The sequence below is a fragment of the Orbicella franksi genome, chromosome 5 (genome assembly GCF_964199315.1).
Source record: "Orbicella franksi chromosome 5, jaOrbFran1.1, whole genome shotgun sequence".
Lineage (NCBI taxonomy): Eukaryota > Metazoa > Cnidaria > Anthozoa > Scleractinia > Merulinidae > Orbicella > Orbicella franksi.
Genome location: NC_138149.1, coordinates 3,366,211 through 3,386,443, shown reverse-complemented (window position 1 = coordinate 3,386,443; position 20,233 = coordinate 3,366,211). Strand labels below are relative to the sequence as shown.

The 20,233-nt window shown below is 39.3% G+C and overlaps 1 protein-coding gene across 2 annotated transcripts in view; it reads left to right on the top strand.

The window, feature by feature from the left end:
• Positions 1–17,495, top strand: part of LOC145486214 (uncharacterized) — a 46,566-nt gene extending 29,071 nt beyond the window's left edge. For both annotated transcript variants that reach the window (XM_081464826.1, XM_081464827.1), the window contains 27 exons: positions 231–284; positions 947–1,000; positions 1,439–1,492; positions 2,470–2,523; positions 2,638–2,691; positions 2,786–2,839; positions 3,303–3,356; positions 3,603–3,656; positions 4,722–4,775; positions 5,465–5,572; positions 6,178–6,231; positions 7,024–7,077; positions 7,176–7,229; positions 8,634–8,687; positions 9,526–9,579; positions 9,674–9,709; positions 10,206–10,223; positions 10,558–10,575; positions 11,710–11,745; positions 11,952–11,987; positions 12,225–12,320; positions 12,717–12,737; positions 13,100–13,223; positions 13,583–13,689; positions 14,112–14,195; positions 16,613–16,834; positions 17,345–17,495. In XM_081464826.1, the coding sequence (XP_081320952.1) occupies positions 231–284; positions 947–1,000; positions 1,439–1,492; positions 2,470–2,523; positions 2,638–2,691; positions 2,786–2,839; positions 3,303–3,356; positions 3,603–3,656; positions 4,722–4,775; positions 5,465–5,572; positions 6,178–6,231; positions 7,024–7,077; positions 7,176–7,229; positions 8,634–8,687; positions 9,526–9,579; positions 9,674–9,709; positions 10,206–10,223; positions 10,558–10,575; positions 11,710–11,745; positions 11,952–11,987; positions 12,225–12,320; positions 12,717–12,737; positions 13,100–13,223; positions 13,583–13,689; positions 14,112–14,195; positions 16,613–16,834; positions 17,345–17,491 (1,809 nt within the window). In that variant the 3' untranslated portion in view covers positions 17,492–17,495. The remainder of the gene's footprint in view (positions 1–230; positions 285–946; positions 1,001–1,438; positions 1,493–2,469; positions 2,524–2,637; positions 2,692–2,785; positions 2,840–3,302; positions 3,357–3,602; positions 3,657–4,721; positions 4,776–5,464; positions 5,573–6,177; positions 6,232–7,023; positions 7,078–7,175; positions 7,230–8,633; positions 8,688–9,525; positions 9,580–9,673; positions 9,710–10,205; positions 10,224–10,557; positions 10,576–11,709; positions 11,746–11,951; positions 11,988–12,224; positions 12,321–12,716; positions 12,738–13,099; positions 13,224–13,582; positions 13,690–14,111; positions 14,196–16,612; positions 16,835–17,344) is intronic.
• Positions 17,496–20,233: the final 2,738 nt, after the last annotated feature.

Below are 20,233 nucleotides of genomic sequence, written 5' to 3'. Positions count from 1 at the left end.
AACAATTTCGTACGTCACGGCATTGTAATTAGTACATTCGTTTTGGCCGCGCGCAAATTGGACCCACTTTCGGTTGTCAAATTCGAACTTTGAACAGCAAAAAGTGCAATGTTTCTCTCTTTAACATTATTCGCTTTTGGCAATTTCGAAAAGTAGACATAACAAGCGACAGAATAACGAAAAAAAATTCACTTCATAGGCACTTTAAGGCATAATTTATCCTCTTTCAGGGCGGACCCGGTGTACGTGGACCTTTAGGATCATCGGGACAAGATGGACCAACGGTTAGTTTGCATGTACAACACTATACACATCTAATCAAAGTCCATCTTAGATGCAAAAAAAAAATAGTCAACCGTTTTATGTAATTAACATTGAGTGGTTAGCTCACGAATAAATTAGGTGGGTTTAATGTTGAAGACATCTGTCTGCACGCATGAACAAGGGCAATAGTAAGGTAAGGCAACTTTAAGTCTGCATACGAGCTAAGTAGCCCGTCGGGCTGGAGCTTATCCCGGTTTCTGTAGCATGAAGCGACTAAGAGTATTTCTATTTCTCCCTGGATGGGATGGTAGTCCATCGCAGGGTTAGCTCCTGCATTAAATTCGCCGGTACTCATTTGAACACCTGGCCGGAGAGGGGTACTGTGAGAGCAAAGAGTCTTGCTCAAGAACACAACACAACGTCCCCGGCCAGGGCTCGATCCCGGACCACTCGATCCGGAGGCGATGAGGCCACCGCACCTCCCGGGCAATGGTGTACCTTCGTAATTGCGAAATGTGCACAGTAAGGAAATATGTGTAAAATTGGAATCAACTGTAAGTTACAACGACTGCGCAGGTCACTGAGAACTCGGCGATCAAAGCAACGCTTAAAACCTTAACATAGGAATGGCCGATAACCTTGATAATTGAAGGATTACTGACCATACCAATAATGTCTACAGGGAGGACTGGGTGACGAAGGAAGTGTTGGAAAAAGTGGTCGCAACGGAAATAAGGTGATCGTATTTTCTAGTTTGAATATTAACACTCGATGAAAGAAGAGACGTTCTTTTAGGTTGGCCGTACCTGCCTGTATTTACGAAGGTTCAGGATTAAGTCTATGTAGTGTCTGCATACTGTGGTCTTTTGCCGGCTCTCGATGGCGGCTTTATTGAGGGAAAGACTAAATTGCCCTCTTGCTTGTATTAGAATTTTCCATTTTAGGTGTTTCCTTATGTTAAATGTTACCTAGTATTTTATTCTTAGTTTTAACAAAAACTGTAACAAATTTTGTATATAGTTCAATTATAATTTTTATTATATTTTTATCTCGTTTTGTATTTGGCGCGTTCACTCACTTTTAAGCAAATCTCGAACTCATTTGTGTAGCGTCGGTAAACAAAACTCACACATAAATAAAATTCATTCATTCGTTCTTTTGGTTTTTTCTCCAGGGTGCTGTCGGCGATTCCGGTCCCCCTGGGGATAACGGAGGAGTAGGTGCACCGGTAAGGAACTCATCTTTAACGTGTTGAGCGTGGATATCATTGTGATTAATAAGCTTGTGTGAAATCCAGGCCATCTGAGAAACCTACAAAGCGATATTTTGTTCCTTTAGAGGGCCCTAGTCAGCCACACCTTTGTTTTTGTTTACATGCGAGAGTTTGGCTATTATATTTCATTCGGAGCATGTCGAATCGAAGGAGATCACTGTGACACTGCTAAAGATAATTAAACACACTTTCGGGGACACAACTTCGCCATGCAATTATTGATAGTTTTGATGGCTTCGAAAATGGCGGAGGCTAGCCAGGGTCCTTTAAAGGAGTTCAGTCACCGCATTTTGGCCATGTACAAAAATTACCTTGTCATTGAAGGAAACCTGGAAATGGTAGTTCACTAAGAAAGAAAAAACACAAAGAGTTAATACTATGCCTCAAAGGAACAAGGATGGTTAAGGAAAGAGACGATTAACCCCGATTGCAAACGACGAACTTGAAAAATTTAGGCTAAATTTTTGAAGAAGCGCAAACCGTGCAGAAGCCCCTTTAAGGGGTTTCTTTAATCAATAAATACTTAAAATGTCAGATATAAAATGTCGTTTAACTGCATTGGGAAATTAGTAGCTACCATGGCCAGCATTGTTTTGGAGGGTGCACTATATGGCTTAACGGTAAGTAAGTTATCCGCGTCGAAACGTTTGGGTTGAATCTGTTCGCAGTCCTCGTACTGTGTTTTCGAGGAACCGATGAATCGATAGGACAACTTGACATTATTTCCGTTAGCGATACTCCTATTGAAACTGAGTTATTGAATTGATGAGCCGTAATCAGCCATCATTGCTAGCGGGAAGTGGGATTTGCAACCCTATTTTAGACCCTCTTCTAATGGAAAAAGTCTTTTATCCTACCGTTAATTATTACTTTGTTACATCAAGAAGATATTTTTGTAAACATACATTGTGCTTTACTGTTATGTTATGCAGGGATCTCAAGGTCAGACGGGACCTCCCGGACCCCCCGGCACAGCAGGTTCCAGTGTAAGTTTGTATCGGTCTGTTTTTACAAGGAAAGGTTTGCGTCAGCGAGTATTATAATTTCCATGCACGGTTACTTTAAATACTGATGCCTTGTCCCCATTTGATATCTTCCAGGGCGCATTTGGATTAGAAGGGGAAAGTGGCTACTCTGGAGCTTCTGGAATGAGAGTAAGTACTGATTTATATCTGTGATGATGTCCGTTTGGTTATTAGATGTCTGTAAATGTTAAAAAACTAACATTGCTTTGCATTTTACTCTCAGGGCGGAGTCGGACCTTCCGGTCTAAATGGAGCGATAGGAGCAGCAGGACCTAAAGTAAAAAATACTTTTATTTGTGTTGCCATCATTATCTGTTCATTAGTTATATCTAGTTAATTAATTTCTAGGGTCAAATGTGTGTGAAATTACGAACTCGCCATCTAGAAATGAAGAGGATTTAACACTACTTGTAAGTACACTTAAGAATCTCGCTAATAAAATTGAAAACCCAGACTCCCAGATATCGAGAAAAGGGATCGTAAACTCAAACAAGTATGGGTCTCATAGTAGGTTAATAGAAAATATATAGTTTGTTCGTTCGTTTGTTTTCCTTTTTGACCCTGTTTGTTTTCCTGTCTTTTGAGCTTGGACTGACTTCCCGAGTTTTCGTCTAAAACAGAGTATTAGCTTTAGCTCTGCATGATTCTCTTAACCTACTGGAACCAGTTACAAAATCACTGACTGATATTGTAATGGCCAAGAAAACAAAACACTGACAAAAAGTTACATTTTCGTCTAGGGAGAAATAGGAGAAGCCGGAAAGGACGGAGTAGATGGGAAAGCAGGAGAAAATGTAAGTCTATCACAGTGTTTATTACTTCAGCAGCAATGGAAAGTATAAACACCGTGTCGACGTCGTAATTAACGAAGTCCTCAATAAACTATTAAAAAATACTGTAGTGTGCCCGAAATTTGTCATTTGATACACACTCTAGAACCAAAATGCGTTATGAGATGAAAATTGTAAAGTATTTTATTCCAAGATAAGCAATTAACATGTTCATCTCAGGACTTCATTTACGTTGAATGCTTCTTTCAGGGTGAGGATGGAGCAGCTGGCTCTGTGGGCAAGTCCGGAGAAAGAGGCGAAACTGTGAGTATACAGCAATGTATCAAGTACACGAAAGACCGTGTTTGAGCACATTTCCAAACACCGAGAAGAGAGTTGAAAATACGACGCGTAACGGAGTATTTTTGACGAACTTTGAGGTGTTTGGAAATGTGGTCAAACACTGTCTTGAGTGTTTGATATATCTTCTCAATCGAAACTAAATTTAAGGAGAAAACGGAGTAATAAAATCGTAAAAACCTGTGCTAATTGAATCAGACATCCAAACATCGTCACTGTCATGATTTTCTGAGTTCGAACTTCATGAATCATTAATGAGTTTTAGAAGCATATTTCACCGGTGCATCTCAAGAAGAAACATGGTATTGATTGTCTGCTCTCTCAGTGAAACCTCCCGATAGTTGAATTTATTTTATGTTTTTCCCGCTGAGCTTTCTCGAATGATAGTTATTGACAAGTGCTGTATTTTACTGGCCAAACAAAAATTTACTCTCACACCGAGGTTTGGAGTAAAATGGCTGAGGGAAATCCCAAAGCCGCTTTATTAAAACTAACTAGTTTGTAATTCAGATAAAATATTACAATCTGTTAGAAATATTTCTGACCAGTAAAGGTGAGGGCCACCAAAACGCCGAACAGTTTGCAATCATCATGAAAGTAAAACATCGTGGACAGGATATGGGAAAGAGGTGGGAACTCAAATAGAAACGTTTTCACACGATGATAAATCCGTGTGAATGGACGCGTACATAGGAGAAATTACTAAAGGGATACAACGCAGTTACATTTCCCCAATCCCTACCACACGAGATATGCGTTGTTACATGCCATCTACAGTAATTACATAACTATAAAGGCTAAAATAACTCAAGTGGGAGAAACATAAAAAGTCTATTTGCAAGCATGTATATCACATCGGCGTCTTCGATGACAGAAAATTGTGACATTTGCGTTGAACTGCTTTAAGGTATCACGACTGTCAGCGAACAAACAACAATTTAGGGAACAAAATCCGTAGCTTGGTTTTTATACACTTCTGAAATGAAGATAGTTTGCTGTCGTTTCAGCTTCATTTATTGTCTTTTTCAGGGAAGTACAGGATCGCCTGGTCAAGATGGAAAACCTGGCAGAGACGGATCAAAGGTAATTATGTCATTGAGGCCTTGCTATTGATGGAAACCATTCGAATCGCGCAAGCGTGTTCTTTGAATCGACCTCATAGATTCGGCTCACATGTTTACATCCTTGTTAGCACCCAATTCAAACTACGTGATGATTCATTTGAGAGGTTACAACTGTGCAATTTTTCACAGACAACTGATTACATGAGATTATGTACAAACAGACCAATTGTAACATCCCAAATGAATGATCGCATGATCTGAACGTTAGCCGAGTCCGTCAATTGTGCATGTATGATATGGTATAATTCCAAATTTGATTCGCCCACATATTTGCTTTCTGTTTTTTTTGTTTTTGTTTTTGTTTTTGTTTTTGTTTTTGTTTTTGTTTTTGTTTTGTTTTGTTTTGTTTTTTTGTTTTTTTTTGTTTTGTTTTGTTTTGTTCTGTTTTCCTTTAGTTTGCTGTCTGTTTTTAAATGAGTTATCCATTTAATTTAGGGTCTTTCTCGCTCTAAACGAGCTTGTGTTCCATGACCTAATCCAAATAGAGTTTTCAAAGTGCTCACAGCATCTAAATCTGTTTTTCCCAAGCCTTTAGACATCGACAGTGTTGTATTCACAAGAACTGCTCAGGCCGTGAAGATTCTGCCGGAAAATACTTTCAATGCTATATCTGGTTGCTGCTAAATGTTACATTAATCTCGGTTTTAGGGTCTGGATGGTGACATGGGTCTGCGCGGGAAACAGGGAGACATTGGACAATTTGGACCAAATGGCCCCAAAGGCGAACAAGGCGCACCTGGCATCGAGGGTTCTACTGTATGTGATATATTCATAAACCGATTATTGGACAATCTTCTCAATGTTTACACAATGAAAGCTGATTTAGATTATTTTGTTACTATGTAAACGCATGGTCAAAGCTGTGGAGTTCTGAATGAAAAATTACTAGGCCTGCCAGGGCGACGGGCCTTATTTTCCGGAACAGTTTACCAGGTATTACATGACAATAATGCGTGGAAAAGTTTTATTTTGTGCGAGCTATTGCACAGCACGTTTGTATTTGTTAAGCAAAACTTGAGTCAACTGGCAATATTCTTGTATTGTTTTTCCCCATAACATTACGCGTGAAAGAGAAAAGAAAGGGTGAGAGAACGGTATTGATTTAAAAAAAAAAAGACTCGACTTTGGTGTGTAAAATATGTACGAACCTTTAATGTTATGATTTGTTTGTTTGTTTGTTTGTTTGTTTGTTTGTTTGTTTGTATGTTTGCTTTTAGACAGTTCCCACTCTACTATATTTTAATGTCTCTGTTAATATCCAATACATTCTCCGGCCTTCACCGTGAACAACAACTCTACACCATACTACAATCACTGATATTTGTCATAATTTATGATCCTAATTTCTTTGTCTATCTTAGGGCGTAACAGGCCAGCGTGGTTCAAGAGGCAAAGATGGAATCTCGGGTTCTCCGGTAGGTCGAAACTTCCATCGTGTTGTCTTTTTGGATAATGGGAATTTGGGGGAATTCCTTGCGGTTTTAACTCGTATAATTATACTGTTGTCTGAGTGTGTGTTCACCCGTGTTCGACGTGATTAGATGAAAAGGGCTTCATCGCCAACTTCCTCAGGCATTCAGCGATCAGGAAGAGAGGAAGTTTTGCGATTGAAAAAGATCAAAGGATGTCCCATAAGAAAACTTATTTCTTTTATGATCTCCTGAACAATAAAAATGAAATGCGCATGTGCCATTCAGAAATGACGGAATGGTGTTCACCACTCTAGACAAAGTAAACAACGAATAACCACTGAACTTGAAATGACAAAAAATTGTATAGCGCGTGACGATTCATAGCAAGGAAACGTGAGGTTCGTCTCAGCTTTATCTAAAACCCATCGTTTGGATATTTAACAAATAGATTCCATGTTGCCGTGCGTCTGCTCAGTGATAGATCACAGATTACTTCAACCTGTAGTAAGAACAAAAAAAGTGGCACGCGAGGCGGTAGCTGCGTGCATCACTGATGTTTTTACTACATTTTGTCGTCTTCTATGACCAGTTACTGAACAGAAACACGGCAGCATGGAATCAAATTGTTTTATATAATAAAGGAATAAAAAAGAGTGTTAGTGACGTCATCTATGCGTCTGTAAGAACCAATCAAAATGCGACAATAATTTGACATATTTAAAACAGCATTATCGTTAAGGGCGCCCTTTGAGTAGACAATCTTGAAGATAATATTTTCTCTTCTACCACATTTAGGGAGACACAGGTGGACTGGGAGAGGACGGAAGTCTGGGCGTTCGGGGAGAAAAGGTACTAAGTATAGAACAACCAGTGAGTGATATGTATCTATTTTTATTTAATACGTTTACATTAAATACTGATTGTTATTTTTTTAAATTCTTTGTCAGGGTGATCGTGGAGATTCGGGAGAATCTGGACCGCCAGGATATCCGGGACCTAAGGTATGACGCGCATGCTCCTCGCTCTGTAAGAGTAAACATCCTGAATGAATGAATGAATTAACGATTGAATGAATGGTTGGATGAATGAATGAGTGAATGAATGAATGAATGAATGAATGAATGAATGAATGAATGAATGAATGAATGAATGAATGAATGAATGAATGAATGAAAGACAAGTGTCAGTAGTATTTAGCTAAAAAAAAACTAATTGGGGACACTATTTACATTGGATTTAACAAAAAAATTCCATGTTGCCATGCGTCTGTTCACTCTAACGACATGACGACACAAACGACACGACGAAATAATGGCATAGCGACATAATAGCTTAGATCGGAGTGTGAACATCGACATAAAAGCATGACTGATGGGAAAAGATCAGGTGTTTTTCCTTAGGTGACGGTTAAGTTCATGCTGTTATGTTGCTATTATGTCATTATGTCAGGATGTTCACACTGCTTACGTCCTTCTTATGTCGTTATGTATATGTCGTTGTATGTCGCTTGTGTGAACTACACTTAATAGATCACAGATTACGTCAAAATGTGGTAAGAACAGAAAAGTGGCACACGAGCCATTAGGCGAATGAGTCACTGATGTCCTTACCACATTTTGACGTCTTCTGTGATCACTGAGTGAACAAACACACGGCAATGTGGAAGCTGTTTGTTTTATATAATAAAGAAACCAAAACATTTTAATGACGTCATCTTTACGTCTGTCCTCCAATAGATCATAAGTAATAGAGATTAAGCATGACGATACGTCAAACGGCAAACGGCAAAAATGAAACTTTTGCCGTCTATCTTCAGCTGTCTGTACAGTAGAGAGAAAATATTTGTATTTGCGGTGAATAGTAAGAGACATTTTTCTGTTTGTGTGTGATTTGTTTAAGAATTACGAGAAAAGTCTGCCGTAAACGTCATGCTTACACTCTCTATCAAAATGCGAGGTTAATTTGACTTCTTTTAAACAGTGCATAACTTAAAAAAACCTGAGGTCGTCCGAATGAAACCTCGTTTTATTCTTTCTATGAGTAAAGCCATATTTTATATGCAGTTTGAGATATTTGTTTACTTTTTAACAACAAAACACACTATTACCAATGCTCTTAATTACAAAAAAGATGATTAAAAAAGAAAAGTGGGTAAAATTCACCCAGAATAACTTTAAAGCTAATCGAGCTGGGTGAGTGAAATTAAAAAGTATTTGTATAAAGAAGTTGGTTGGCAGTAAAGCTTAAAGGATGAGGGAGTAGTAAGGAGGCACAAAAAAAAAAGGAAAATAATAACTAAATAAATAAATAAATAAGGAGATAAATCAGAGGGTCACTAAATACCTAGAAATAAAATAAATTAACAATAAACTTGCTTTAATTGTTGATGTACGTTTTGCCCCCAGGGACAAAGAGGTGACGGTGGGCCTCGTGGAGAATCTGGGGCAGAAGGAACACCGGTAGGATATCCGCACTGTTCGTCACACCTGCACTGAAGAATTTACTCGCAATTCGTTTTGAGATGCGCTATCCTCGACATAGCTTCTTCAAAATAACAGGAAATAGTAACTACTTATTACCCGCAAGTGAAGTCTTGACGGGAAAATCTCAAACCGAGACTTCGCCATATTGACAGAGCGATAACGAGGTCAATACGGCAAGGCGGAGGTCTGAGATTTCCCCGTAAAGACCCCAAGTTCGAGGTTAATCGGCCCGTGGGCATTACGGGAGAATAATGCCCTAAAAGCGCGGGTTATATCAGCTACAAACATAAGCTGTATAATAATTATTAGTAGCTATTTATTATTTATATTTAATTATTTAGTCCCAAACATTAAGCTTGACTGTTTTGTAAGTTTTACTCCTTCCTTAATTATGTTGCTGCGGCTGTGGCCAACTTAAAAACTTTCGCTTCTTTGGCCCCACTTTACATTTTACATTTTACTGTAATAGAGGCCAAGGCCAAACAATGCTGGCAACGTTTTTCTTTCACCATGTCGCCCAACTATGTTGCATCGCAAGACAAAAAGCCTTGTTGTGCGTACTTGTACAGTTTTCACGTTGGATGAAGTTAACCTCGTTTCTGCTTCGCACTGCATGTTGCTGCAACTTACAACACGGGTGCTAATACGCGCATCAACGCTTATCGACTTACAATGCAACATTGTTGCGCGACAAGTTGAAACGAAAACGTCACCAATATTACTTGGTCTTGAATACATGCACTTGAACTTGAGTACTTATTATATAGAAGATAAATGCACTAATTGAATTATGGGCTACTTTGTTTCTGTGTAGGGTGCTGATGGCGTGATTGGTAGGATGGGAGAGAGGGGCGATGAAGGAATTGAAGTAAGTCAAAATAATTAAATTGGAATGCACTTGTACTCCTTCTGCTTATATAACACCCAATGCCTTGATTTTCCATTTTTTTCTTTCGCCACAGGGCCCTTTGGGACTGGACGGTACCTCTGGATTAAAGGTCTTTATTTTTCCTGTGTTTGGATTTCTTTGACACTAATTTCAACGGCATAACGACTAATTTAGACCACTTCAGGTGATCCTGTTCAATCAACTGACGCCGCTTTAGATTCATACATTCCCTTGTCGATTTAAGGCCGCGGTTACTTAAGAACATTTGACATAGCAGATGCGAGAGCTTCAAGAGAATGCTTTCACTTTAATTCTCATCACAAAAGTGGCCTCACTATTCTTGTCGCATTTCAGATACCAGCTCTTTTTCTCTAAACTGCTTAAGTAAAACCTATTGTTTTTCCTTTCTCAAACTTAATTCCTAAAAGTTGTGTTCTATGAGGGTCCGATGAAAACAAACGAATTATTTGGGAATGTATTCTAGATATTATTTTGGAGATGTACTGTCTCAACTGACTTGATACAAAAGAAAAGCAAAACTAAATACGAAGAAATGAACTTTCTCGAAAGTTGAGGGTAAAATTCCCTTTTCTTTTTCTCTTTAGGGAGATCGAGGACGTCAGGTATAGTAGCTATTTTTACTGACAAATTTTCTTTCTGTTTTTTTTTTTTGTCTGTTTTTTGTTTGTTTGTTTGTTTGTTTGTTTGTTTTGTTTTGTTTGTTTGTTTTTTTGCTTTCTTTATCTCTCGTTTATTAATTTGTAACTTCTTTCAATTGTAAGTCCGTTTGTTCATCGGCACTTTCGAAAAAAAAAAGACAAATATATTGGTAGCAAAGAAAAGTTAACAGGTGGTCCAAATAACGGTTCTTGACAAAACGAAGCAACACATTTGGATACAGGCCTAGCTTAAACTAACAGTTCCTGTTTTCCCTCTTTTGTGATTTGATGTTACCAGGGTCAAGACGGCCAAGAGGTAAGTTTTTTTTTTGCTGTTTTAAAAGTTAACACCGGTTATTAGATTGACTGATTGATTGATTGATTGATTGATTGATTGATTGATTGATTGATTAATTGATTGTTAACAACATTAGCACATCGTGGAATAGAAACACCTTCCTGCCTATATCTATCCATGCCATAAGGCACATAAGGCTCTGACATTCTCTTTCCACCCAATAGGCCCTTTGCACGATCCGGTCACATGGTACAAAATCACACATGCTGGTGAGCAAGCTGCGTAGTGGGACTTCCAAAACAATGCAACTCGTACCAGTCCACCTGGACCTGCCTTTGTTTTGGAAGTCCCACTGCGCAACTTGTTCACCAGCATGTGTGATTTTGTACCATGTGACCGGCTCGTGCAAAGGGCCTATTCGATTTGCTGCTAGAGCTCTGACAGTCGTCCAAGGCTGCCTCCCAACTTCGTGCCTTTCTTCTTCAATCATCCTCCTCCATGTTGTTTTGGGAAAAGAAACACATCTCTATCAAATCACATCAGTGCACATTAAAGCACATCACATCAAAGAGATTATAGCATAAAAGTACGAAAGCAGTGTTTACCTGTCAATATTATTCTCCCATATTAACCTTCAATCGAGGCGAGAAGTTTCGCGTGGTCATTATTACATTTACTGACGATAACAGACTTTCCTCTCGAAACATGTCTTGTAATAGTGTCGGACTTTTTCTCCACTTTTGTAGCCTACTCTTAGACTGAACTTGAAATATCACCCTTACAGATAACTTCATAATCATCAAATATTTTCGTTTGCACGCGATTGGTCTAAACGCGTCACGTGACTGAATACTGGGGAATATCCGAGTGATATTCCCTAATTTTCAAAACATCCTGCGTGTTGCGAAGAATATTTGAAGGATAATAAACACAATAGCTTCCATTTAACTTTACAAATATGCTCGGATATTTGTCCTTGGACATCTGTTCCTTGAAGCTCACAGCTTCGCTGTCGGAAAACTGTTCGCTATTCGGAACAGCTTACGTCTGCGGACAAGTATTTGAGCATATTTTCGCGCCATATGTAGTTTATAGATCTTTATATATTCTGTACTTGGTAAGTTTCAATTTTTCTCCAAAATTATTTTTTAGGGTACCGCGGGTTCCAGAGGACCCCCCGGATTACCGGTGAGTTCTGTCAGTCACACAAAGCTCATATTTTGAATCCATATAACTGCTTAACTCTTATATGTAAAGCCATATGAGGTTTGCGCCCTATGAATAATCATTTTGGGTTATGCTAAGCGGAAGCTGATTTAAATAAATTACTTGTTAATCGAGGAAAGTGTTTAAAAAAATAATAATTACGTATGTGTGTTTGTTATAATTCGCAGGCAGCACTCCCAGCTGAATATCAGGGGCAACTAACGGTAAGTCATTTTGTTCTCTATTACTTTACGAAACTCTACAAGTACATTCTCTTTTCCTGCGTATAAATGGTGAAAAATGTTATTAATTTTTGTCATGGAATGTTAAAAGATTTTATCTCGATGTGTTCTGTAGTGGTGGGGCTTCTGTGGGCGCTAGAGATCAAGGGTAACAATGTCCAGAGGACACCCCAAACCCTGCTATAAATTTCAGCCTTATCTCTTTGATTAACATTCTAGTTTCCAGGCTTCCAGTCCGACTACGGTTACGATGACCCTGCATCTCTCCAAACAGAAAAATCTGGAGCACGAAGATTGTACAAAAGTAAACAACAGGTACAGTCATGGCCACTCGTTATTTAGTCATCAACATCGTCTTTCCTTTTTCACGCTTACGACGCGTTAACCCTTGTTTCTTAATCTGAATGCTATGGAAAGGTCCAGTTGAACGCAAGACATTAAAACAGCGCAATGAGCACTCTAGTGTGGCCACTGTGTCCCATTCAAGGAATGACTCTTGAGACTGTTGGAAAACACGATTTGAAATGGCACCCTTTAACTACAAGATCTCAGAAAAAAGGATGTACACTGTCTCGTGATAGGGTTACTCGCAAAAAAGTGGTTCTTCTCTCAACACCTTTTTAGCAACTCCTCCAAAGCATCAAAGCTATTCAGTAATCATCAACGAACAGATAAGAACAAATGCTTTTCTTTTTTTCTAATTCTCAACAGGGCAAAGAAACGAAACCCAAGGTAAGGGGGTAACGTTAGAGGTCACCTGCTTAAATGTTAAACGACAGTTCTTTGTGCTAAGTTGAGTATTAACTTCGTACAACGAAAGAAATATTAGAGAGTGAAAGGTTTATGTAGTCCCATACAAGCCATTAAAAAGAATGCATGATCTTCTAGATAAGTCACAGAATGACAGTTTTGAAGCAAGTTACGAGTGAGACATCAGTCGATATCTCTCAGCCCGTCTCTGAGCGTGTCTTAAAGTTTCTTTAGTCGTTATGATCTGTTCATTGCGTCATAATTTACTGTATGTCCTCATTTATTAGTTTACTTAACTTAGGATTTAGATTTATTGACTGTGTTATTGTATGTTTAATTTTTAGACCATCGACCTCTACGACGTTATCAGTTATCGCCTTGACATGTACAAAAATCCTAACGGTTCTCAAGCATTCCCTGCTAGAACATGCAGAGATCTCCACATGAGCTATCCAAACCTTATAAGTGGTTAGTACATCTCTGGCTGGCTGCCTGGATGACTGACTGACTGACTGACTGACTGACTGACTGACTGACTGACTGACTGACTGACTGACTGACTGACTGACTGACTCGCTGATTCGCTGATTCGCTGACTCGCTGACTCGCTGACTGACTCACTGACTCACTGACTCACTGACTTACTGACTCACTGACTCACTGACTCACTGACTCACTGACTGACTCACCGACTGACTCACTGACTGACTGACTCACTGACTGACTTGCTGACTAGGTAATTGCTTACTTACTTACGTTACTTACGTTTTCTTGCGTGAACGCTTACCCTATTGATCCATTGATTGATTTTTTGGTCAACATCTTAGGGATCTATTGGATTGATCCGAATGGAGGCATTGCCCATGATGCCATCAAGGTTTATTGTGAATTTCATACTAACGCTTCTTGCCTGTACCCCGGAGAAGAAAGTCAGGTTAGTTAGCAGGGACGGGGTGGTGTTGTTGTGATTGTTGTTGCTGTTGGTGGCGGCGGCGGCGGCGGCGGCGGCGGCGGCGGCGGCGTGGGTGGCGGTGGCGGTGGCGGTGGTGGTGGTGACGATGCTGATGATAATGATGATCATGATATCGTAATTTATTATGTTGTTTTTTTGTTTGTTTTTTGCTTATTTGTTTGTTAGTTTCTTCGTTCCTTTGTCGGAGTTAGTTCCTCCTAGAATATCTACCTCTAAAAAGTCACTGTACCGTGTATAAATTTCTCTTTTAAAGTGTGGATGGCATTTCTTCCATCCCTTTCGTTTCGTTTTCAAAAAGAAAAATCTACGAAACCTTCCCATCCAAAATGTAGAGTATGAGGTAATTTTGCTATTTGGAAGCTCATTTATAATTCTCTTTACAGCCTTATGTGACGGATAAAAAGAAGTGGTTTAGCGGAGGTGATGGATACAAATGGTTGGGAAAGGAGCTATCTGGACTTAACAAGGTTAGTATTCAGTGTTTAATTACTTTAGCGTCGGATTAATTAATCAATTTATTTCCAGTCTGTTTTATAGCAAAAGTACAGTAACCAAACCTAAGCTGAGTCATTGAAATAAACGTGCTGTAACTATTAGCCCCAGCTTCAACCTTATGTATTGGATCATATCTTTTCAAGTCCTCCCAGCTGTTGTTATATATTCTTCTTCTATTTTGGAAACTTGACACGAGTGAGGAAAGTGTTTGAAGTGTATGTTCCTGTCCTGTATGGCAGGGTTTTGGCAACAACAATTCAAGCAACGTTCCGTGACGACATACACAACGGCTCTGCTGAATGAAGGCTAGAATTAAGGTCGAACCATTATTTGAGGGGGCGGGGGCAATTTTCAGGGGCATGAAATTTTTACCTCATCTTTAGGTTGTGCATGATTTTAGGGACCGTTCATTTTTTATCAGGTAGGGGGGGCTGGTGGGATTTGGGGGGCGGGGCATGCGAAAAAAAATGGCTTTCGAGGGGGGGCCATCCCAAAAAAATAAGGGAAAAAGGGGGGGTCACGTGAAATATTTTAGTAAAACTTTAAAATGGCATAATGTTTGAATATCAAAAAAATTGCTATAGAATAAACATAGAAGGCAGGATACAAATTCATTACAAACTTTCCTTCTGCTTTAAAAAAACGTTTGGCGACAAAAAGCATTTGTAGCTACTGAAAAGAAGTATTTAACACTGTTATTTTCGAATGCAACTTTCACTGGCACTCATCTTCATCTTCGCTGTCGTCGAGTTCTTCGTCGCCGCTTGTGTTGCTATGGGAGTCTCTTTCACCGATGCTGCAAGAAGCAGCAATGCTTTCCATCAGAGTGTACTCTTCAGGGTACATGAAGGTGTAAACATAATCTCTGTCTTCCTGCTCAAGGTTGGTGGTGATTCTGCTTCTTGCAGCATTGGTGAAATAATTCCCTTCCAAGAGCAGTGCGATGTATGGCCCATCTCTTCTAAATAACGACGTGGCAACATCCTCAACTTTAATACACTCTTCCGGGACGGCCGTTCTAGGAGGGTACACAAGGCATTGTGGAAGATCATTTCCTAGCGGGTTTCCAACACAGATTCCATAAACTCGTTGGACGTTGTTTTCAGTCCGCTTCCTCTTTCTTTCATTTGACTTTCTGCGGTTTTCTTTTTTCCTTCTCCTTTTGTTGATGTGCTGTTTGAGTATGCCCTTGAATATGCTGTTATAATTGCTCTTATTTTCTAGTGCTTCCATGTCCTGCGTGACCTTCGTCAACTTAGCTTCTATACATTTGATCTGTTTTACATTAAAACTGTGGGCATTCATCAATTCAGATGAGGGAGATGCCAATGAGAGGCCAAATGCCACACGCTCAGGGCGAGCCATAACTAGGAGATCCGAAATTGACTTCTCTTTCTTTTGATTTGTTTTTCAAACAACAGCTCTCTGTAGTATAGGGATTGTAAATATTGTCTTCACAGTGAGCACAAAACGTGAAGTAGGGGGATAATAGAGAAATATTAAAAAAGTTGAAATCTAAATACTGTTTGTTCAATTTTTTTTTTGGGGGGGGGTCATCCCAAAAAATGACCGCTATAAGGGGGGGCCACGTGAAAAAATTGGGAAGCTAAGGGGGGGTCATGCGATTTTTAAATGGTGCTTCCCAAATCCCACCAGCCCCCCCCTCCCTCATAAAAAATGAACGGTCCCTTATTTGGTGGGCAATAGCTTGTGCAAGAATCTTTTTGGCATTGAGAAGTGGTCCTGAATAGTAGAAAGCACTTATTTTTCCCATGGCGCCACTTGCACCTTTTCTTTCTCTCTTTTATTTTTTATTTTTTATTTTTCAGCAGTTTTTGCTGTGCAGGGTTTTTTGGGGGGAAATTGTCCAAGCCACCACCCCCCCCCCCACCCCAACCCCCACCCTCAAAAAGAAATGTTCCCTCCCTTAAAAACAACTGTTAGCGGTCGTCCACCAAAGTGCGCGGTAATTGGTTCAGCACCCAATAGAATACAGCATTTTTAATCAACATGAACTTGGGGCTTTTCGAAGTGACGTTTGTTTCTGATTCATTTACTACTACATTCCTGTCTTTGGCTAATCTCAAACAATAACAAGAAATGAAGAGCGGGAACCCTTTTCATCAGGCAGATTATCAACCTTGGGTGCCTATTCTTTTTCGATTTACTGTTAAGTATGTAAATCGTCTTTCCGGAACACGCCGGGTAAGTTTTCATAAGGCTAAAAGGGACAAAAGGCGAAAAACGAAATTCAAATGTTCTTAGGTTAAAAATAACTGGATAATTCATGAATAGATATACAGCGTATATCAGTTGCAGCCCGTTAAAGAAGTATAACAAAACGTTTCATATAAAATACATTGTTTTAATTTGTTTATGCCCTATCCAGCTCGAATATGTATCAGACTTCAGCCAACTGGAATTTCTCCAACTCTTAAGTGACCGTGCCCGTCAGCAGATTACGTATCATTGTAAAAACTCGGTAGCATGGCCTGATGGTAGCTCTGATGACGCCGCAAAGTCCATCAAAATGTTAACCATCAACGGACTTGAGCTACACGCAAAGTCGTCCAACAAATTTAAGCCCAAGCTTCTCGGGGATGACTGCAAGGTAAGAGGCTATATTCAGTAAATTATGTCTGAATGACAACTGAAGGTTTAAGGGTTTACCAGGACGGAATGGGAGATGGAAATTCTGTTAATGTAATGGTAGCGATGGAAACCCAAGCTATCAGCTCGATTAGACTCGATTAGCCGATGTTCGGAGACTGAGGAGCTCGTCCTCCTCCCCGAAGCGAGGAACGTAGACCGGACTCGAGCGAGCGGCGGAAATCGAGTCTACATCAGCTAGTAATAAGCAAATATGTTTTTTGTATATAAACGCATGCGGTCCTGACGTTGTACACGATCTACCTGACGTTATCCTGTGTGATTTTAGCTGTTTAAGACAATGCACGAGAATGCCTGGGCCGCCAGTGCTATAGCCAGCGGCGTAGAACAAAATGACAAATAGCTTTCAGTCCCAGATGTTAATTCCAATAAATCCCGTGAGTTCCATGGCTGAAATAAATCCTCAATTTTCTAAACGATTTTACATGCATTTGCCTCTTTCATTCACTAGATAAAGGACGGATCTTGGCATCGGACAACCTTGGAAGTGGACACGCCGAAACCCCACCGCCTCCCTGTACTTGATGTGGCCGTGTATGATATTGGAGACACTGGTGAAGAATTCGGTCTTGAATTTGGACGTGTATGCTTCTCTTGATTGACACTTGTATGCGTTCTTTCCAAGTACCTTTCTATGAAAAAAGTACAGAAAATTAAAACTTAAGACTAGTCGTAAGTTATTAAGTTCGAAAGAGATCTACGAACATTTCACAAGCCATATAAATATAGTTTGGAGGGTCTCGTCACTCCACAGTCCTTAAACAAAATTATTTTCTTTCTATATATTCTTGGTTATTTGTCTTCCACGTGTAGATTAGAATTACCATTTTCCATGTCACGTGCGTATCAAGAGCTCATAGCTTCCACAATGCCTTCCAATGCCTTTTACAGGTTTTAATGCAATAAAGTTTGTAGTTGAAAACTTTGAATTGAGTTAATTTATTTTGTTTAATTTCAAGCGATTTATTCCATAAACACACGAAACATAACATTTCTTCAACAGAACTACTAGTATCTCAAAACAAGCACATGGAAATCAATATTCGGGAATCCAAAGTTCCTGCAAGGCTAACTAGGACCCATTGTCTGCACGTCCAATAAGTCTTTTTGGTAATTGGCCATTTCCGAGTTACCTTGCGCTTCTGTTTCAAAACGAGTCCTCTTGCAAAACCTTTCTTATTGAAATGAGTTTGAGGACTCGTTTTGACGCAAAAAAGCCGACACGGAAATGGCCTATTTTCAGTTCGAAACACTTTGAGCTTGTTTAAATTCTTTGTGATAGCCCATGATAGTTTTACCGTTTGACCAGGCGTATGATAGTTGACGATAGCAAAGGGACACTTGACTATCATAGGACTCATCATTTACCGTTTGACCACGGTTTTAGACCCAGTGGGCCTCGATCATTCCCAATAAAAAGTTATATAATGCTACCCTTAAAAAATTATCCTTTACTATTGCTGTTACTGACGTAGATAGCCCCCTTACTAAATCGCTCTTCTACCGCCTGGGTTCAACCCGTGGTAGGGAGAGTTCATGGACTGGACTAAGACATAAGATGTCGACAGTCTAAATTTCGGAGTAGCCTCGAAAATTAAGGAAAACCACAAGACAATCATGGACATATCCCAACCCTATCTCACGTTAATTGTATACTGCGCGAAACAATCTCGATTAGATAGTTGGTTTCTTTTTTTTTCCTTCATTTTTTCTTCATTTTTTCCTTCATTTTTTCCCAATTTTTTTTTATTCATTTAATTATTTTTATTTTATTTTATTTTTGTCTCCGGTGTTTATGCATAAATATCATGACAGAATGGTTTAACCTCTTTATAGTTAACAATGAGTGTCATATTCATAAACAGTTTTATTATTATCATCATCATCATCATCATCATCATCATTATCATTATTATTATTGTTTTTGTTATTATTATTATTGTTATTATTATTATTATTCATATAAAGGTTTGCTGAGCGTATCCTACCGTCTAAGCCCAACGAACAAAAACAAAGGGTTCAGTGCCAATTGATTGTAGATAGGGTCTCGCATTTCTTGTTTGGAACATAATTTCATCCCAGCACATATTGATGATACGTATCTATGCCATCAATCAACAAGGACCTTTTATCAAACGCAAGGATAAAATATTTCAAGGGACCTCACAAACGTTTCAATCATCAGACTGCAAACAATTTAAGTGCAAATGAAGACTTAAGGTGTAATACCATTATTGAAAGACAAATCAATCAGTGAAAAAAGATACTCAAAAAACTACAGTAAGAGTTCATCTTCACTCAATAGAAGACAAAAACACTTTAAACGAGCATATAATTTCACGAGAGTCTGTACCCTAACCAGGGCGGTTCAGCAGTTGATTGCGCCGTTATCTTGGAGAATAAAAGCGCTGGATGTCAGTATAAGCCCGAAGCCTGCTTACCATATAACAGTACACTACTTTTGGAGGGTCGCCCCTTTTGGGAGGGGAGGGCTGGCTCTCTTCTGTTAGGATAGTTCAGAGTTTGCACAAGGCCGAGGACCGAATAATATATTGCGGATCAGAGATGGCAGAAATAATGGACTAAACAACTGTGGGAAGGCTACAGCGCACAAGGACTAATCAGACAACGTATCTAGGTCCAGAAACAATAGTTCGGCTGACCAATACCAGCGTTCACCAGGACTGAGATTGAGGTAGGTTGGCAAATAACCGAAACGACCAGCAGGGACTCCTGGAAACGACAATGGACCTTTTTTGCCGATGTCACGCTTTTCCTCGGTGTTCGAGGCTCGATTTATCAGGCCGAATCTAACGAATACGTGAAGTATCATAAGAATACGTTGCAAACTCGCATAATGAAAACTTGCCAACTTTTAAAAATAAATTTATTCTAAAGACAGGGGCTGCCCGGCCTGAGATACATTTCTTTGTGAGGTGAGTTGGTAAGCCTTGGGCCCCATGTTTTCAAGAGTTTGTAACGGATTCTTATGAAGCGTATACTGTCTAAATTCGGCATGATAAATTGATCTATGTTTTTTTCCGTGTGTGTAAATGAAAAAAAATAAATAAAAAAAGGAAAAATTGATGATATTTCGTGACATCGGCAAAAAAGAGCTATTGAGCAGTAAACAGGTAAAGTAATATCTCCTTTTGTCGCCGTCACGGAAAGCTATTCGAAAAGCCAATGACTCCGTACTGACGATTAGAGTTTCGTGACAATGTGAGACAATAAGTTTATATGGGATCTTGCGTGTAGATACTGTTATTATCAAGTACCCTTCAGACTTGAATCTATGTGATATTGTGTTACGTCGGGGTCAAATCGCAACCTTTCAACC